The 19,638-nt window shown below is 41.3% G+C and overlaps 1 protein-coding gene across 50 annotated transcripts in view; it reads right to left on the bottom strand.

Moving 5' to 3' along the window:
- scrib (scribble planar cell polarity protein) overlaps positions 1–19,638 on the bottom strand; it is a 77,749-nt gene that overhangs the window by 7,566 nt on the left and 50,545 nt on the right. For 4 of the 50 annotated variants that reach the window (XM_083541915.1, XM_083541922.1, XM_083541916.1 and 1 more), the window contains 23 exons: positions 19,529–19,618; positions 19,370–19,447; positions 17,002–17,331; positions 15,252–15,332; positions 13,579–13,824; positions 13,018–13,128; positions 12,761–12,937; positions 12,546–12,662; positions 12,274–12,462; positions 12,052–12,171; positions 11,903–11,959; positions 11,099–11,179; positions 6,462–6,533; positions 5,729–5,776; positions 5,457–5,576; positions 4,249–4,359; positions 3,787–3,837; positions 3,473–3,613; positions 2,779–2,941; positions 2,417–2,636; positions 1,850–1,939; positions 1,583–1,765; positions 367–501 (listed from right to left, as the gene is read on the bottom strand). In XM_083541915.1, the coding sequence (XP_083398041.1) occupies positions 367–501; positions 1,583–1,765; positions 1,850–1,939; positions 2,417–2,636; positions 2,779–2,941; positions 3,473–3,613; positions 3,787–3,837; positions 4,249–4,359; positions 5,457–5,576; positions 5,729–5,776; positions 6,462–6,533; positions 11,099–11,179; positions 11,903–11,959; positions 12,052–12,171; positions 12,274–12,462; positions 12,546–12,662; positions 12,761–12,937; positions 13,018–13,128; positions 13,579–13,824; positions 15,252–15,332; positions 17,002–17,331; positions 19,370–19,447; positions 19,529–19,618 (3,011 nt within the window). Of the gene's footprint in view, positions 1–366; positions 502–1,582; positions 1,766–1,849; positions 1,940–2,416; positions 2,637–2,778; positions 2,942–3,472; positions 3,614–3,786; positions 3,838–4,248; positions 4,360–5,456; positions 5,577–5,728; positions 5,777–6,218; positions 6,279–6,461; positions 6,537–11,098; positions 11,180–11,410; positions 11,468–11,902; positions 11,960–12,051; positions 12,172–12,273; positions 12,463–12,545; positions 12,663–12,760; positions 12,938–13,017; positions 13,129–13,578; positions 13,825–15,251; positions 15,333–17,001; positions 17,332–19,369; positions 19,448–19,528; positions 19,619–19,638 lie in introns of all 50 variants that reach the window. The other 46 variants (XM_083541931.1, XM_083541937.1, XM_083541939.1 and 43 more) reach the window with 27 other exon arrangements.

Here is a 19,638-nt window from a genome sequence, read left to right as displayed (position 1 = left end):
ACTAATTGTAAACCAGAGACTCCTGACAGAACTTCTATTTTGTTTGGTGATCATAATTTTAGCATAAGACGATCATTCCAAGCCCATAATCACAACAAAAAACAAAACAATAAAAACAGGATAAATAATAAAAAGGTGTGCAAACGGATGAGGCAGTGCAAAAATCATGGAACGCGTGTATGCATGAAGTGGTGTCTGTAAGACCCAGCACACATCATTCACTCAACAAAAATGTTATTACTTTAGAAACTACACAGCATCAATACACAAGCCCCTGGCCCTCACACACTATGACAAGCAGCAAAGCAGAGTTTAAAAGCACCAGAGCTCAGCCCCCACAATGCAGAGTGGGTGGGCAGGGCAGACCTGGGCTGAGAAGTAGAGGAGCAGGTAGAGGAAGGAGCTGCAGCACTGTCTAACGACGCCCTCACACGCGACTGGTAGAGCCTCTTGGCCAGGTCTTGCTCATATTGCCTAACGTCTTCCTCTAGACCATAAGGCCTTGGAGAGAGCGGAACCAGAGAGAGGAAAGGCGGGAGCGAGAGAGGAGAGATAATATACAGAAAAGAAAAGAACGCACAAAGAAAAGGGGAGAAGAGAAGAAAAGGGAACAGATGGCATATGACACACAGTAAGAATCAAAAGGGTAAGTTAACACAGGTACTCCAATGCCCAGGTTGCCAAAGACACATATCTAAACAAAACATTTTACTCCGTTCATTCACTACATAAAACAAAATATAGTCACAGAATTGAAATGTTGACATGTTACTTCTATGAAAGGTAATTGAAAACCAAATTTGATGTGATTGTAACAACCAACAGAGACTTTTAAACACTGCACTAGTGTGGTTGCTGCAGCCATCGCGTATATAGTTTATAATAAGACGTAGTAAATAACAATAATATTTGAAGCCCCTTAAGATTGAAGCCATGTCCACACTAATGCGTTTTCCTTCCAAAATGCATCTTTTTCTCTCCGTTTTGGTTTTCCGTCCACACTGAGATGCCGTTTTTCAGTCAACGAAAGTGTAGCTTTGAGCGTTTTTAGTCATTGCCGGCACGATTCAAAGAGCCGCAAAGTAAATAAACAACGGACAGAAATGACGCGGCTCAAAGCGCCTTACCGTTTCACGTTCCAGTGTGAATGAGCAACTTTTGAAAAACAATTTTAAAAAAAGTGTGGACGCAGAGTGTTTTTTTTCTAACAAAAATGCCATTTTCAAATTCATCCGGATGTAGATGTAGCCTGAATCTCAAGTGCTCTGCATGTTTTATTACAAGAAGCTATGTTTTAGGTGTCATTTTTCAGTGTCTTTGGAAACCCTGAGCATGGACAAAATGAATGTGAAAGACAACACATAAAAAGGAAGGTACAGTTTAAGATCAAAAAGAAGGGTCAAAGAAATACAGGTCCAGCCACAGGCCAAGTTGTGCAAACTCTAAAGGCAGATAAATAACACAGCGTTCTCCAATATATAGAACAATAAAATCCACAATGATCTCTAGCTCAAGATCTCGACATGATCTCCCTATTCCTAATCCCTGAGCTTTATATGTGGTACGGAGTTTGCTGCTGTACCTGGCTGCCCGCCACATGGCTCTCTTCTCCGCCTCCAGGGCTCGCTTCTCTGCAGGAGAAAGATCCTTGTCTGATGCCACACTGAGTTCTGGGCTCTGTACGCGCAGTCGCTCCTGGTGCCTGCGCTCGGCCTTAGCGGTACGGATTGGCGCTGAAGACTCGCCGGGGTACACAGGGATCAGACTGCACGGATGTTAGAAGCATGTTAAATTAAAAAAGAAACATGAAATGCTATTGAAAATTAAGGTGTAACGCTGTCTTAATTACCCAGTCATGGAGTTGGGCCTCTGCTCCAGTCTGAAGCTATCTTCCATAGAGTTGCGCTGGGAATCCCCCCTACCATCTATAGATGAGGCCCTACAAAACGTAACATCAAAAAGAAATGATATTGGCTGCAACGCTATAGTTTAGAAGATATTTATTTATCTTGTTGAAAGTGGAAAGGAAAAAATACACTAATGATCCAGGGGATAAAAAATACTTTATAATGTGAGTTCCAAGCAACTGAGTCTTACTTACAGTCCTGTAAGTGTAAGTCTCGCTTAGGGCTGTCAGGAAATTTGTACCTATTAAACATCCAGACTACTAATAGAAATCACATTCTATTCTTTTCATTCTATTTTTAAATTGTTTTAAAATGTGTATGAACCCTACACTGTAAGAGGTTTGACCACTAGCCACATACAGCATAAGAGTTGGGTAAGGGTAAGGGCGTGGAACTTGTCCAGTGTTAAATGGTCACTGCTGAATATTACAAAAATGTGTTGGCCTGTAAATGTACACAGATTTACACATAGGCTTCATATAATAGCAATGCTAAATTAAGAAACCTACCCTGAGCTGGGAGGTGTGGCACTGTAGTTTGGAGGTGTGGAACATTGCCTGGGAGGAGTTGATGCATGTCCACTGACAGGTTCAACCTTGTACTCTACCCCGTCTAAAACAACCTTGCCCTGGGCCTTCATTTGTGCCACCTGCTTCGCCAAATCTTCCTCTTCTTCATCTTCATCCTCATCCAGCAGATACTCCCGTGCGCTTTGCTCAATTCTCTTGGCTGAGGAATTAGAAAAGACACATCACTCTGAATAGTTTGCTCAATTGCTGAGAAAATGATCACAATTTACAGTAGTGTTTTCTTAGCTAAGTGTTTTTTGGGTTTTTTTTTGGATGGGGTTTAGTTCGAGGCAAACACTAACCTTCCTCCTCCTTCATTTTTTTCAGGTCATCCTCTCCTACAAGTGAAACACGAGGTTTGGGTTTGCTTTCCGGTGTCTGCTGTTTCACATCGATCTCAAAGTACTTCTGTCGGTCTCTGAATGAGCGCTGCTCTGGGGTCCCTCTGCCGGACGAGGTGGGGGGCTGTAAGAAAGAAAATAAAGTCAGTAGTGCAAAGAAAAAAAACACAAAACAACTCTGTTTACTTTAGAACTTTGAAGGAGATCATTAAATGTCTGACACACTTAATAAACTGAGAAAACATCACTTTAGGTCTTAAGTGGCAATGCATTATTGATACCTGAAAGGAAAATGCGATGAAAGAATAGGCACAAAAGTGCAGCATTATTAGGTCATATCTTAACAGGCAAGAAATATACTGAATGTAATTATTATCATGCAAAAGTGAAACATGCTTAGGTCTTGATGTGGTTTGTACCCAACGACTACAACGATATATCATGCATGCCAGCAATCCAAAAGCAGTTTTTCGAGAAACGACTCAGCAGAATGATTAATCAAGAGTCCCCCAAATTAGGAAAAGTCTCACAGTCCTTGGAGACATTTTGTTGAGGCGACACAAACCTCTGCCCCGCCACCACCGAAGTAAAAGCTGCATGTACAGCTGTAAGTGAGAGGGTATAAGCGGAGTGCTGACCCTGTCAAGTCATATACCTTAGACTCCAGGGAGGGGCGAGACAGGCGTGGCACAGCTGCCAGATTCCTGTACTCACGAAGGTCAGTTGAGAGGGAGGGGTGAGGACTGAGGCCCCCTCCTTCACCCTCACCTATAAACACTTCATTACATTCCTCTGGCTGAAAGAGCCATTAGAGGAACACCATCAGTATCAGTTGGACCTGCCATCTCTGCTAAACAGTTCAGTGCACCATACATCTAGGATGGTGACACTCAGGAAAACAGACAACATTTATTTATCACACTAGAACAGTCTTTAAAAAACACAAAACAAAACAGGAGACAGACATACCTCTGGAAACGTCTGTTTTGGGTGAAAGTTGTTCCTCTGACCATAGAGATCCTGGCAAAAAAAACAAAACAGGGGAAAAAAATAAAACAGTGTAACAGGTAAAAAAAAAAAAAAAAAAAAGACTGGAAATAATTCCTCAAACCAAACACATGATAAAACAACAACAACAACAACAAAGCTGTTGGAGGACAACTAGTTTAATTAGTAAGCTAAAAACAGACATAGTTTTACTGCACACTGTCAAAAACCACAACAGACCAGACACTGATGGATAAGATGGACACTAGTATTCCGTGCACAAGAGCCCATATACACTCCACAATGTGAAAGGAAATGACTCATGCAAGACTCAGACCAACAGCAGTCAAGCCTTCAAAACAACGGGCTCCCATGGGAAAGGTTTAGTTGTGGATGTCGTATCAACCGTGACATGCTCAGAACCGCAAGGAGCTTCCACCCTACCTGCAGGGGCTCCAGCACAGCCATAGAGTGGGGTACAGCAGCAAACGCCTTATATGCCTGCTTGACATTGATGGGAAATTCGTTGAAAGTTTCTGGGGATGGGGCACGAGGCTGCACAGAGGATTCAAACGCCAAGCAGTCGAGAATATAGGGATTTAGAGGAGCGACCAGAAATGGGACGGACAAAGAGACGCAACAATGTGCAGTCTAGAAAACATGTTGGGGTCTTGTGTTTTATGGCTGGAGAGATGGAAGAAAATTCAGGAAAAAAAAAAAATGCTCAACGCATAATAGATTTTATTTATAGACAAGTCTAACACCCTGAGTGCAAGCCCCGATTAATATTATATGCATTTGTTGCTAAAGGCCATCAAAGATAAGTGTTTCGTTTAATTGAGTATTTTTTTTGTGCACTTCTATTTGTCTAAAGTAGTTTTAAAATTTGCAATTTTACTTTTACTCAATTTTGTTTTATTTGAAATACTGTAACTACATTTTAAATCATATCCGTTGCTGAGTAAGTAAGTAAATAGATACAAATCATGTGAGGGGGGTGAACACCCCCAGGAACTACAGACTCATTGACCACTTTGAAAAGCAACAGCTTTATTATGCAGTGTAAACTGTGTTTGCCCAAAGTGACTGAACTGGCAGCTTATAAAAACTCGGCATCAAACCTGCGCAAACATGTTGAAGTCGGGTGATGATACGCTTTAGTTTACATAATTGTTGCGCTGCATCAGTGTGTGACATTGCGAATGTTGGTTAGCACCAGGGTAGAAAATCAACGGGGACTTGGGGCAAAGTTGTCACTGCACAATGAAGCTAGCTCTATTACCAGTGTCACGATTTAAGTGCCATATGAAATCTACTCTTTCTTCTAGTTTTAAGCATTACTGTATAACCAATCACACACTTTTGTTGAGAATGCAGTGTCCAATTAAAGCGTTTTGATTTGCCACTGCGGAAAAAAACTTTGGCATTATAAAAGTTGTTTTTTGTCTTTGAGTACATTTTAAGCGAGCTACTTTTTACTTTTACTACAGTAGATATTTAGACTGGAAACTCAGCTTGTACTTGAGTACAATTTAAATGAAGTTAAAGTACTTGTGACTTATGACAAACGTGTTGTATTTAATCGGATTCTTTAGGACAGGTGGTGGTGGGATGGTGTACCGAGTTTCTGGAATGTGTGTAAAGACTCTTACAGTGGTCTGGGAATTGATGGGGGAAGGGCCCCAAAGGTTGGGACTACTGTGGCCATCTTGACTGACTGGAGAAGCAGGAGGCCGCACTCGTGAGATAGGCTGGATAGCACCAGGTTTGGTCTAGAAGGAAGAGAGAAAAACAAAACATCTAAATGAAGAGACAAAAATCACCCTTTAAATGAAGAATGTTATATGCAGGTGATTTATGATCACTAATGTAGCCAAGTAGCAGTAAATAAACCCAATCTTTCTTGGCTTCTTTTGACACTTACAGCTGAATTGTCCTCGGCAGTCACATTGGAGGACAAATAAATGCTTGCCTGAAACGGAGCAGAATTACGCATTGTATGAAACATGTTCCGACGCAGGACTTTTCTGGACAAGCATTCCCTAAGCACCAAACCAGCATTATGCAGGCACCAACTAGATACAATCTCATGAGCGTTGACAGCTAGCAAAGCGCATCAGGAATTTAAGTACCGATGATCACGGTTTTTAATACACCTAGTCAGCCTAGACTTGTTTTACTGCCCGGACCTTTATCATTGGCAAAGGTGCAATGATTTGACGTCACGTCATGAAGTAGCACAACAGATTAAGGATGTTAAGTCTCGTACAACTGTAAAAGATCTCGCATCATCCACAGAGCAACAATGCAGTTTGTCAATCCACCAAGGCAAATCTTGCAAGGCATTTAGTTTCATTAACCAAAACAGCAGAGGAAGCCATAAGTAGCAGGTCGTGCTCAGACAGCCCACTTACAAATCGGGTCTCTCTGCCTTGTGCGACAGGGGCTGAGGGCGAGGACTGACGAAATGAGAGCTATGAAAGGAGGTGTCAATTAAGGCATGAATTAGGCAACAAAATAAATGTACTCCCTTTAATGTTTCTTTTATATTTTGACAAAAGCTTATACCAATCCTATTAAGTTACTAATGGTAGGGAAAAAAAAAAAAAGAGATGAGATGAGAATAAGTAGAGTGTCCTGAGCAATTAAGGACTCACCAATTGAGAGCCTGGAGAATAAAGTGGCTCTCGGACTGGACTGTCAACTCTTTGGGCTTCAGCTGATGGACCCTGCTAAAAAAAAAAATTAAGTGGAACGGAGTGAGTAAATTAGCAGCTACATTATTGTCTTTGGTGATCTTCATGACAGCCATGCACAATTAATGCCATAATACATGTCTATACAGATCTATACTTGGTAACCAAGGTATTCCATCTATGTATGCTATCCTAATAAATAAATACCAACTTTATGCATCCTGCCACACAATTTTAATCGGCTAAAATAAATAAATAAATAAACTCTTGTTTTTAGTTAGATAATAAACCACTTATGGTTGTAACATATTTAATTAGCATTTGGAGAATTAGGCAGGCTATAGATTATCATCTGACAAGTGAACATACTGAAAGCTCCCATTTTTTCACCAGCAGTTGATTTCACATTTCAAGCAAGTCCATTCCCATGAAGTGAACAGGTAAATGCCAATGGCTTCAAAGCTTTGTTTCTTAACTAAAATAAGTAATTACACATTATATGAAATTGCAAACCCATCAGTCATACCACCAATCACTAACATTCTCTCTTACCTAAATAAATCTGTTAGAAAGCAACGCTTTTGTGTTTTAAATTAGTGTTACGGTGTCTGGGTGGGTTTCTTAAAAGGGTATGCGGTGCAATTTTATGATGTAAAGTGCATCATCTAAGCAAGCATTTGCTAAATATCTGATAAAAAAAAAAAAAAAAAAGGTGACAGGCCATGCTGCTTCCAAAATAAAAAGGTCTCAATCCCAAACACGCTGCCCAATGGCTTGCCTTATTATACAACGAGGTCTGAAGCTGCCCCTGCCTGCCATAGCCTGTGGGCGGCCCTGAAAGGATGCGCTCGTCACGGGGGCAGCCCTTGCTCTTACGATTAGCTACCAGGAAGGGATTTTCTTTGAAACAGATTGGTTGAGAGTCCACAAGACATTCCTCGTTCTGTGTTTCCAGAGTGACTGTGGGTGCTGGACTGGGGTCCTGCGGCATGGTTGCGGGTTGTATGGGTGCTGCTGAGGTTGTAACTGAGCACAGCGAGGATGAGGGAAGGACAGGGGCATCTACATGGTACATGGTTGCGTGGGCTTTCTCAAAGCACAGGGGATCTATAGTGCCAGACAGCCTGGCTTGAAGCGCACTCTCCATGGGACAGGATTCAGTAAAAGAAGAAGATAGCTGAAGAGTGAGAGAGAGAGTAATGAAAAAGGGGTGTAATAGTGAAAATATTACAAGAGCAAAAAACAAACAGGTACAAAAGTCAATACACGTCTCACTATTGGTCAATACCTGAAAACATATTGTGCAGCCTAATGCTGATAGTCGTGTTGGAGCAACAGTCAGTATGTCTGAGATGGAAATGTCTCAGCTGTATAATTCTAAGACCGCTAAATTTAGACCTTCCAAATCCAGCCTGGGCAATACCACCCTACTGAAAATAGTCACCCTGATAATAGTGGTGCTGTAATGCATGGGGGTTGGCACGTTATCCTGAGAGAACAAGGTCGGTGGAGAGGAATGTAACCCAAAGACCTTTGACTAAAAGACAGCTGCACACTATGTCTAACTCCATGGTTGCTCTACAGACTCTGTGGTAAGCTCCCATAATGTAGCTGCCCCTTAATTCTCCTTCCACTATCTTGTTCTCCTTAAATAGCTTTGCAAACAGCTGCAGAAGCACTTTTAATGTTCAAACTAAAATATTTTAAACTGATTAAAATGTTCAACCCTCAGAGACACCACAATACAGTCCCTCATAATCATCTGAGCATATGTCTAAGCATTGATACAGCATAAAGCCAGACGTATATATCTGCTGTATCAAATCAACCATACACCTAGGTCTGTCAATATCACATCCAACCCAAAAAAAACTAAATAAAAAAAGCTAAAACAAACAAAACAAGACAAGAATATCACAATTAATAAATAGATAAAAAAAAAAAATAAAAAAAAACTTAAAAAAAAAAAAAAAACCACTACAGACAGAAGGGAAGTAGAATATATATAACACGAATGAAGAATAAGATAAATCGTACAGAAACTCACTTTAAAAGAGAATTACAGGCTCAGAGGTTTCTGGGATGCTCATCCAACGCTGACAGAAAACGCTTAGAGAAGTGATTAAGTTCGATCATGGGAACCTTTTTAGTGGCCCACCCACCCGTGACTAGCGTGTCATACCAGTCACTCACATACTCTTTTTAAAATAACCTCTCAGCTCTTGTCAGCTGTCATCCCAATACTGCTAAACAGAGCACTCCGAAGAATGAGGCACCGGTTACACACCATTCTGTCTGAGCTAGAGCAGCCGGAATAACCGACTGGTCATTTCAGCAACTTGGTAAGAATGTAAATTATAATCAATTAGTCATTTCTGTGAAATAGACTGCTCTCTAGAGTGAAGAACCTAACCTAATTCATTTTAAGAACACAATGACACAGCAATGTTCAATAGTCTTTTACAAATGTTACCACCTGCTACCAAACAAAACACCACATCTGATTACTCCTTAATTAGGTATTGGATAATAACACACAATATCTTTTTCCACCATTAAATATTTGACAAAGATGCTCATTAAATCTTGTGGAAATTAACAAGTTTTAAGAATTAGATTCATTAAAATGAAATATAGAGCATTTCAATTTCATTTACTCTCTCTCTCTCTCTCATATATTATATATATATATATATATATATATATATATATATATATATATATATATATATATATATATATATATATATATATATATATATATCGTTCTAATACAAGTAAAATTTAAGACCTTTTTAAGACCTAATGAAATTTTGGACCTATAGATCACGACATCAAAAACGCTCACAAATACGTTAGCAACCGTCCCTAATCAAGCCCTAAATAAATGTTTTTAAAGCCAAGTATTGCTAAACGTGCACTTCCCAGGAGCTGAAAAATAAAATCAGTTTTACTTCTGAGGTACAATCCAAAAGAGATTAGCACCAATAACAGAAAGCTGATTGGCTGTTGCATGTTGGTCTTACTTGTAGTAGCAGGGGCGGGCGGTCAGGACCAGCAAAGCCTTCTCTGCTGACCTACATTTACAACCTAAATTCTAAGATAATTTTCATGAAATTGCATTAATTTATTTCCAACAGTTTATTCTCTTTTTCGTAGCGATTCTCTTGGCTGCACTGCTTCCAGTAAGTGTATGTTAGATTTTTTTTGTCAAATCAGATTTTAGCCTCTATGTGCTGCCATGTCAATCTAATCTGCCCAGGGCCTTCACACTCAGAAGTGCTGGCTCATGTACCTTAGACTATATTAGCAATAGGTCTCTTTAACAATCAGATTTCATATTCGCCTCACAGGGCCAAAATAGCGTCAGCATTTTTCCGTCCTCTGATTGGTTGGTCAGAGGGAAACTGTTACAGCCCAGTACTACTGGCAAAAACATGTCTGTAGCACGTTGCACACATTAATACATCAGAGTTGGACTTTTTTTTATGACAACAATGGCTGACTAAGGAAGAGAAATTAATTTGGTCTCAGACATTCTTAAAAATCAATTTTAAAGAAAAGCTAGACGTCGTAAGAAGTCGTCGGCCAACCCCAAAGCTAGCTAGCGTGTCTCAGCCCGGGAAAGGGTTTGTTTGCCGTGTCCAGACCAGTGAATACGAGCAGTACCACTGACTTACAGCCTCTGAAGAGCGGTGCAAATTATGAGTCTGCATCTCTGGTGAGTAGGTTGTATTTTTAATGTTTTTGTCATGTTATTAAACAAACATTGAGTCTGAACTGCTCCAGATGATGTAGGTGGCACAGTTGCGGTGGTAGTGTAGAGGTTTAGAGCTTGCTTTAGTAAAATAGTATTCACCCTCCATATGAGAAATGCATCTCACTCAGTAATGCCAGTTTTTGTATAGTATTGATGGTTTCTATAATTGCGACGTGATGGTGGTATTAAGAGGTGGATTAAGTCGGGTAAGTCCCACTGAAAGCACAGGTTCCAAATGCACGGCCCACCATTGTGTAGTAGTAATACAGCGAATTATATTTAGACTAGCGTAAGAAAGAACTACAACACCACGGAAACTAACAAACAAACATTCTCAAGTGCTGCGGGAGCAAATTCAATAAGCATTAGAGGTAGCGTTACATGTACATTTAAAAATTAAGACATTTATTTAAGAACTACAACAGCAAATTTAGGACTTTTTAAGGCGTAAAATGTAGATTTTTTAATGTTGGATTTATTTATATATATTTTTTACTAAAGACCCCGCAGAAACCCTGTAATGTTATAACTTTCTTCAGGTTTGTACAAAGGACTAGGGGTACAGTGAATGGACCACATATGATCGGATTTTGTTTTATTTTTATCTTCTTATTAAATCGAGCTGCGAAATATTTGGCAATCAAGCTGTTTTTGGGTATACCAATGCTGCTATAACAAAAACAACACATTTATATTGGCATTTGTTTACACCACATCTGTATATTTAGGGATAAAGATGACGGGTGTGTAAAGTTTGTTACACTGAGTTGCAGCAGTTCGCAAGAGTTCATCAGGCACTTTCCCCAGTATGGAAACATGGTCACATGGCCAGACTCACCCGGTTAACTCTCTGCAGACTGGTTGTGGGAAGAGCTGCCAGTGTCTTGTAGTCCAGTTTTAGGGGTCCAGTGCTCATGCTCTGCAGAATTATATTAATAAAAAATCAGAATTATCAGAATGAACTTCTTCTAAATACAGTAAAAGCGGTTAAAACAGTGATGCTTTTTCCTGTAATATACACAGAAAATACAGTTCTGTGTTTCATGAAGAACAGGTTGACACACAGATGCATTCCAAACCCAACAGCAAAGAAGTGTTGCCCCCAGGAAGACCAGGGCTATCCTAAAGCAGCAGGGGAATAAAGCCTCACCTCAGTCTCCTCCTCCAGCAGGCGAGTAGCCGCTTCACGCTCCAAACGCATACGCTCCTTCAGCGAGAAAGGAGGGGGGAGGGTAAAGGAGGAGGAGGAGGATGATGAGGGGATGACCAGTCACACATGAAATCATGAAGAGTGATGGCGAGTGGAAACACACACATGCATCCATTTAAACGATGGGGAAAGAAATGATGGGTGCAGATGAATAACACAATGGGGGGAAGAAATTGGCAGAAGAGATAATAATAAAATGAATGCATGAAAAGGTGAGAATGAGAATGACACACAGGGGTCCATTCAGGAAGAGAAGAGGTGGGGGAAAAGAAGGGATAAGAGAGAAAGAAAAGGGTCAGAAACCACTCGTATTAGCACAAGTCATAAGGGAAGTGGAAAAGCTACTGCTGTTCTCCTGAACTCATGTCCTCTATGACCAAGCCTACGAGAGCGACGCGTTTTCTTTTTTCTTTTTTTTGAGAGTTTACTCACCACTTTCTCCATTTCCTCCCGCTCCCACTGAGACGTCTCTCTCACCATCTCAACTTCCTTTGGGGAAAAATCGCAACATGGTTCCTTTTCAATTCTGCCTCTGACGCCCCCTAACAAAAGTTCTATCGACTGATGTGCAATCAGCTCACCTTCTGCATCACATCCATCTCTTCTGGGCTCAGATCTCGGTCTATTGAGGAGATGCTCTCCATGCTGTTCTTTCGAACGATTCCAGTAGCAAACGGGTTCACAATCACACCCGGTGATGCCTGGGCAAACAACAAAGAGGAGAAGACATCTGGAGTGTTGGGGGGGGGTCTCTTTTTTTTTTGTGTGTGTGTCTGTTGCCACGCTCTCAGTTAAACATTTACCTCCATGCCTGCAACATTTCTGGGATCGAAGCCATCGCACACCAGCATGACTAAGGTATCTCCAGTGGCACGCAAAACCCGGACTGCCTCCGTATGCGTCATCCCGAGGAGACTGTGACTGCCCACCTCCAGGATTCTCATACCCACCTTCAGGCGGCTATCTCGTGCTGCTGCACCAGTGGAGCTCACCTAAATCACACAGATGAACGTTTCATTCCGTCCAGTAAGGAGCACAAAAATCTCTTAATACTAAACAAAACATCGTTTATTACCTTGGAGATGAAGATGCCTTCATCTGTTGGATCGAGGGGGTTCCCTGCATGTCCTCTGGCTCCTCCTCGAATGCTGATGCCAAGCTTCTCTCCAGGCTGCTTGTGAATGATGATTTCCTATGTACATTGAGAGCAGTGGATTAGTGCCCAAACTGAAAACCTTCAGCGCATCTCGTGTAGCACATCTACTGGTCCAAATGTATGCGTATGCGTACCTGCATGCCGGGCGGCGAGGGATCTCTGCGCACTAGCATACGGATCTCCTTGTTGTTCGAAAGCAGGGCTTTGACGGCCTCCTGGTGGGTAGCGTGTCGCAGGTCAATGGTGTTTACCTCCAGGATGCGGTCACCTACACGTAATCCACTCTGACAGGCCAAGCCATGAGGAATCACCTATTCATGTAGGAAGTGGTCAGAAAGTGTGAACAAACACTATTATCTTTATCTGATAGTGAAATTTGGCAACAAGTCACCTTGGAAATAAACACTCCGGGTTCACTGACGCCAAAAGGGTGGCTGGCATGGTCACTGCCACCCACGATGCTCAGACCCAGAGGACCCCCTGTTTTGACCAGTGCGACTTCCTGTGAGGAAGCGATATAGGGAATGTACTCTTAAAACAATTTTTAACATACTGAACATTGCCTTTTAGTCAATATTACCTAATTAAGTTTTGACATAAAAAAACAACACTGTAATCCATTGTATCTTAAAAGATTCCATACAAAAATTTTAAAACAAACACTATCACAACACATCCGCAATTCATACCGTGCACCATTTTCTCTGGGATGCATTTAAGTCAAGGTACAAGAAAAAGAAGTGACAGGAATAAGCAATGCTGCTTAATAAACTACATCCATAAATCTTGACAATCAAACTATTAAAAAAAAAAAAAAAAAAAAAAAAAAAAAAAACACCTCCAGAAATTCCTATTTTCTAGTTGCATAAATAAATTGATTGCTAATATTTTCCTCGTTTTATACTCGTTGTCCAATACTCTGCCTTCAGAATACTACTAAAAACATTCTCACCTCTATAGGGTACTCATCCTCCATAGGACAGCTGAGATGGTTCCCCAGGCGCTCATCTCCAGCCTCTTCTTGATCTGGTGAGTCTAAGGGCTCTGGAGGAGGAGGAGAGTGGGAGCGTGCTCGACCTGCGGAGCCTCCTGCGCTCGACTGTTCCCGCTCCACTAGCAGCGAGATGGTGGGGGAGGTGCCGGTAAGCAGCGCTACTGCTTGGTCATGTCTGGCTTCTGTCATGTCTACACCATTGATCTACGGCAACAGTCACACACCAAAGTAGGTGAACGCAAGGTGAGGGGAAGTCTCGCCTATCCAGCTGCGCAGGACTGGATAGAGGCAGCAGGTAATGCTTGGGAGCTCATCATCATCATATATTATTCTCTAATAGATCCATGTATCTTCAGTAAGACAAGTACATACATTTTCTTTCATTCAGGCCGATGTTAGTTGAAACAAGAGTTACAGGGATGCAAAACTTCATAAACACAGCCACTGAGGCGAACGCAATTAACCACAAAACGTTTATTATCTTTCATGCAAACTCAGATTTATGATTTAATTAATGTTAACATTTTTGGAGATGTGGGCTTTGAGTGATAAGCATGCATGCAGCCCAGGGCAGGGGTTTGGGCTGATTAAAGATAAAATAAAAAAAAAAAGTTTAAAGAGAAGGAAAAATACATAGAAAAGGTCCAGCCAGCAAAGTGATAGAAGAGCGTGCACGCTGGTAAGCAATTTCCGCAAAACCCAGCTCAAATATTTGTACATTTACGACATTTGGCAGCCACCCTTATGCAGAGCGACGTACATTTATCTCATCCATACAAGTGAGCAAATAGGGGGTTAAGGGCATTGCTGGCAACATGGTGCAGCTAGGATTTGAACTGACAACCTTCAGATAAAAAAAATGCAGTCTAATTACATCCAAGTATAGCCAAAACATAGTTTCAGTGTGTTTAGCTCAAACTGAATTTGCCTTTGCCAATTTGAAACACAAGCACAATGGAAATAAAGTGTGGCCTTAAATTGACAAAGGCAATGAAATCAAACCATCATAATACAAACACTAAATGCCTAAGCATAGCCTTAGTAGCTTCTCCTAAATTGGCAGCTGTTTCCACGATCGTGACAGAGACCAGCACTGACCATTCAGTATCGGCGCTTACCACTGGCTGCTGCTATGGTAACCAGGCAGCCGGTTACTCTAAGACCTATAGAACCCGGCTCAAATCACCCCACGTCATTACAGTGAGCACCACCAGGCAAGCAAGGAGTGCGTTAGTGTGTCCATGCGAGCACAGTGGTGAAAAGAACAAGAACTCAAAGAGAGGTAAGGGAGTATCAAGGAGAGCTCACGAGCAGGTGAAATCCATCTATTGAAATATAAATGCGGAAACTGCTCGGGGATGGGAGGCTACACGCAATTACACACTTACTACACAACCATGTGTCGTCTTCAGCACAGGAAGAGGAAAAAAGGCAGAAGTTGGAGAGCATGCAGGAGAATCAGTTTAGTGAAACAGTCGCAGGTCATTTTACCTGTGAAATCTTTTACATGGTTGATTTATAATGGCAGATTTACATCTGAAACGATTTCATTGAATGCTATAATAGAGAAAGAGAGAGCGAGAGATTAGAGAAAGAGAGAGAGAGAGAGACAGAGAGAGCACTTTACTCACAGATAGGACCCTGTCTCCAACGTGAAGGATGTTGTCTCTGTGAGCAGCACCTCCTTCAGCAATGCGAGAGATGAAGATTCCCTACAACCGAGGAAGACGAGAAGAGAGAACCAACAAAGCTATTACTAAAACAAAATAAAAAGCACACTGGTATGAATGCTGGTCCAAACCAATTCAGATTTCAAAAACATACATTTTAATAACTTTGATCGAGCAGAACATACTTCAGCGATTGTGATGAGAACGTATACATGTCTATAAAACAAGTCTGATTGGTTAAGGGGCGTTTCTTAGAGTGGATTTATTTCTTATTTCGGCTCATCTCGTTTCTGCCACATTCCAATTTCCACTTCCTAGTTTGAAACTGTTACTAAATTCGAGGGAGCCAAATCATCAGAGGACAAGGTAAACAATACTTTCAGGAGAAGAACTTAGTTTTATGAAAGCTCAGCAGACAAAAGGAAGACGGGACAAAGAATTGGGTGAAAGCGAGTTACTCAGTTTTATTTTTGTTTTATTAAAAATAAACTAAGCTGTTTCTGACACTTTGCTCTCTATTAATCTCTTGTTTAAGAAACTGTTGTACAAAAGCAATGTCGCACCCGCTATGTTTATCTGCTTAATGATTTCCTACATCACACACAAAACAAATGAGGTGCGAAACATAAGAGGGTATGGTTTACTATAACAATGAGACTTAAATATCTACTTGAAGGACCCACACACCAGAATTATATCATTAACATGCATCAGTTATTCCAGTTAAACTGATTAAAACACAAACTCAGAAGCCGGACAGACAGAGAGTTTGGTAAACAGCAAGGCAGCAACACTTACACTTAAGTGCACACGCAACGGCTGTCTCCTTTACAAGCCCCTGAAAATGTTAGTGCTTTATATTTAAGTTAAGGTGAGCAAGAGGGCAGTAGCTCACGTGGTCTGTGTGATGAGCCCAAAATATCCTTCTCCTCCACCCTGCCTTAAACACCAGTTCCCACTCGGATGTCGCGACTTGCTATTCATATCTCTGTTGCCTTGGTGGCACCACAAACCGCTAAACTGGAAAAATGTTGCGGAGGAAGAGCAGGAAGTGCTGCTTTTATGCAGTATGATGTGAACTCTCGTACAGTGGTACGGCTCGCTCATCAAGCGCACTATAAACTGTTAGCTTCGGAGAACACTTTCTGTAAAAGTAATCCTGGCAAACTAATGCAAACAAAGAAAGTAACACGACTTTCTGCTACTGAAGACTCACTGTGTAGCAAAACAAATATAGTAAACTTTTGGTTTCTGCAGGTTTCACCAAGTCAAAATATAAGACATTTTAAGACCATAATAATAATAATTATAAGACGTTTTAAGTGCATTCAGAATGAATGAAAACACACACAGGCCTTAACCAAGCCCAAAATATTTTTTTTAAGCCATGTACCACTGAACTTGCACTTCCCAATGGCTGAAATTTCGCACCAATAACAGAAATCTGATTGGCTGTTGCAGGTTCGTCTTATTTGTGCCGTAATACAGGCGTAATACTGGTACTTTTTTAAAGTCTAAAATTTAGATTTATTTTTTTTAAATACTGACCTGATGGAATTTTACAGCTTTAAATTTCATATATATATATATATATATATATTTTTTTTTTTTTTTTTTGCTAAAATTCTACATTTACATAAAATACTATAATACATATTTTTTATCGCACTAGACAGAAGATAAGCAAGTATTTCTATAGTTCCTGATTTACCATGTCGCCTGCCCGATACAGTGTGGAGCCTTTTCCCCCAGCGATGCTGAAGCCTAAGCCCTTGTCATTGCGGACTAAGCAAGTGGCCAGGCGCTGGCAGGGGCCTATGCTGACAGCAGTCGATCCAGACTCCAGGTTGAAGGGGAGGCCAAAGGACCTTCTCTCCCGGGGGAAGTAATCATCCTCTGGTCTCAGCGGTGTAGTGGTGATAGGGTTCTCCGGCTCTACCATCCGCTCACGCAGCACCGTCATGGTCACTGCCGTCCCGGAGCTCCGTAAGGCCTCCACCGCCGTGTGGTGCTCGGCTCCATGCAGATCTACCCCGTTCACCTGGGAGCACAGGAACGAAATGAGTCACAGGTCTGTCATTATCTAGATATCTGGTATAAATAGGGCTGCAAATTTCTGGAATAATTCTATAGTAACTTCATCTGGGGAATTTTGGAAATATTAGTATAGTTATAGTATAGTTGGAAACGTACCAGGAATTTATGAGAATTATTTAGAAGTTTATATAAACTGTATTATATACAAACATAAATGTATAAATTTAGTTGCATTTTTATGTTGTTGCTATAAGCTGACATGCATGCAAACTAATACAGATTTTACAAAATAAATATTTTTTGTGCAGATTTCATGAAGTGATCTGTGTTACGTTATGGAGAAATGGACAGTGCATGTAGGGGGTGTGGCCTCAATAACCCTGCAATAAGTGTGCTGTGTGAATGTGATTGATGAATGTGGAGAGTAGAAATTCTACTGAAATTGCATTAAATCTGGTTGTTTTAACAAAGATGATCAGGGATTTTTTTTTTTTTTCTTAGTGTAATTGAAGGGGTCCGTTTTTTATAGACTTCTAATTTTTAGACAGTATGCACTCTAATTTAGCAGTGTCAGTTATTACTCTGCTTTTCAACAAGATTCTGGAAGGTGAGAGGATGCCTGAGGAATGGAGACGGCGTGTACTGGTACCGATCTTTAGGAATAAGGGAGATGTGCAGACCTGCAGTAACTACAGGAGAATAAAGATGATCAGTCACACCATGAAGTTATGGGAAAGAGTAGTGGAAGCCAGGCTGAGAAAAGAGGCGACCATCTGTGAGCAGCAGTATGGTTTCATGAAGAGGAAGCGCACCACAGACGCATTATTTGCTTTGAGGATGGTAATGGAGAAGTATAGAGAAGGGCAGAAGGAGTTGCATTGTGTGTTTGTGGATTTAGAGAAAGCGTAGGACAAGGTGCCGAGAGAGGAGTTGTGGTATTGTATGAGGAAGTCAGGTGTGTCAGAGAAGTATGTGAGGGTGGTGCAGGACATGTATGAGGACAGTGTGACAGCAGTGAAGTGTGCAGTAGGAACGACAGACTGGTTTAAGGTGGAGGTTGGACTGCATCAAGGATCGGCTCTGAGCCCTTTAATGTTTGCAGTGGTGATGGACAGTTTGATGGACGAGGTCAGACAGGAGTCTTCCTGGAATATGATGTTTGTGGATGATATTGTGATTTGTGGTGAAAGTAGGGAGCAGGTTGAGAAGAGCCTCCTTCAGAGGGGAATGAAAGTCAGTAGGAGTAAGACAGTACATGTGTGTGAAAGAGAGGGAGAACAGAGGAGTGGTGCGGTTACAGGGAGAAGAGGTCAAGAATGTGGAGGAGTTCAGGTACCTGGGGTCAACAGTGCAAAGTAATAAAGAGTGTGTTAGAGAAGTGAAGAAAAGAGTGCAGGCAGGGTGAAGTGGGTGGAGAAGAGTGATAGCAGGAGTGATTTGTGATAGAAGGGGATCTGCAGAGTGAAAGGGAAAGTGACATTGAGTAAAAGACAGGAGGTGGAGCTGGAGGTAGCAGAGCTGAAGATGTTAAGGTTTTCGTTGGGAGTGATGAGGATGGACAGGTTTAGAAATGAGTTTATTAGACGGACAGTGCATGTAGGACGGTTTGGAGACAAGGTGAGGGAGGTGAGATTGAGATGGTTTGGACATGTGCAGAGGAGGGACATGGGGTATATCGTTAGAAGAATGCTGAGGATGGAGCCGCCAGGTAGGAGGAAAAGAGGAAGACCAAGGAGGCGGTTTATGGATGTGGTGAGGGAAGACATGCAGGTAGTTGGTGTGAAAGAGGCAGATGTAGAGGACAGGGGGGGTATGGAGACGGATGATCCGCTGTGGCGACCCCTAATGGGAGCAGCCGAAAGAAGACGACCACCTACATTTATGTTTCCTGTTACAGGTTAACCTGCAATTTTGTTAATTCCTGTTCATTGCGATGGAAAGTTTCCAATCTTAAAAATTCCAGGAAACTCTAGGTAAAATACACTTTTTTTTAATTAAAAAAATAAATAAAGGTTTATGGGAGTTTTAAACACTGCACTAACCTCAAGTAATTTGTCTCCCACTTTGACGCCAGCTCGTGCAGCTGGACCCTCTTCTGACACTCTGGAGATAAAAATACCCTACAGAAAAACACAAATATTCAACCACCATGCAGACTATGACTAAAAACTCTTAAATGATCTAATGATAAATAACTGTACCTCATCATCTCCTTTGTATGGAGTAGATCCCTTTCCCCCTGCTATACTGATGCCTAATCCACCAGTTTGTCTCAGGATGCTCAGGACCAGCTAAGAGTAAAGTTCATGGG

This window comes from Silurus aristotelis (genome assembly GCF_946808225.1).
Source record: "Silurus aristotelis genome assembly, chromosome: 5".
NCBI classification, from domain to species: Eukaryota; Metazoa; Chordata; class Actinopteri; order Siluriformes; family Siluridae; genus Silurus; species Silurus aristotelis.
The sequence above is the reverse complement of the archived record's forward strand: the minus strand, read 5'-3'. Positions and strand labels throughout refer to the sequence as shown.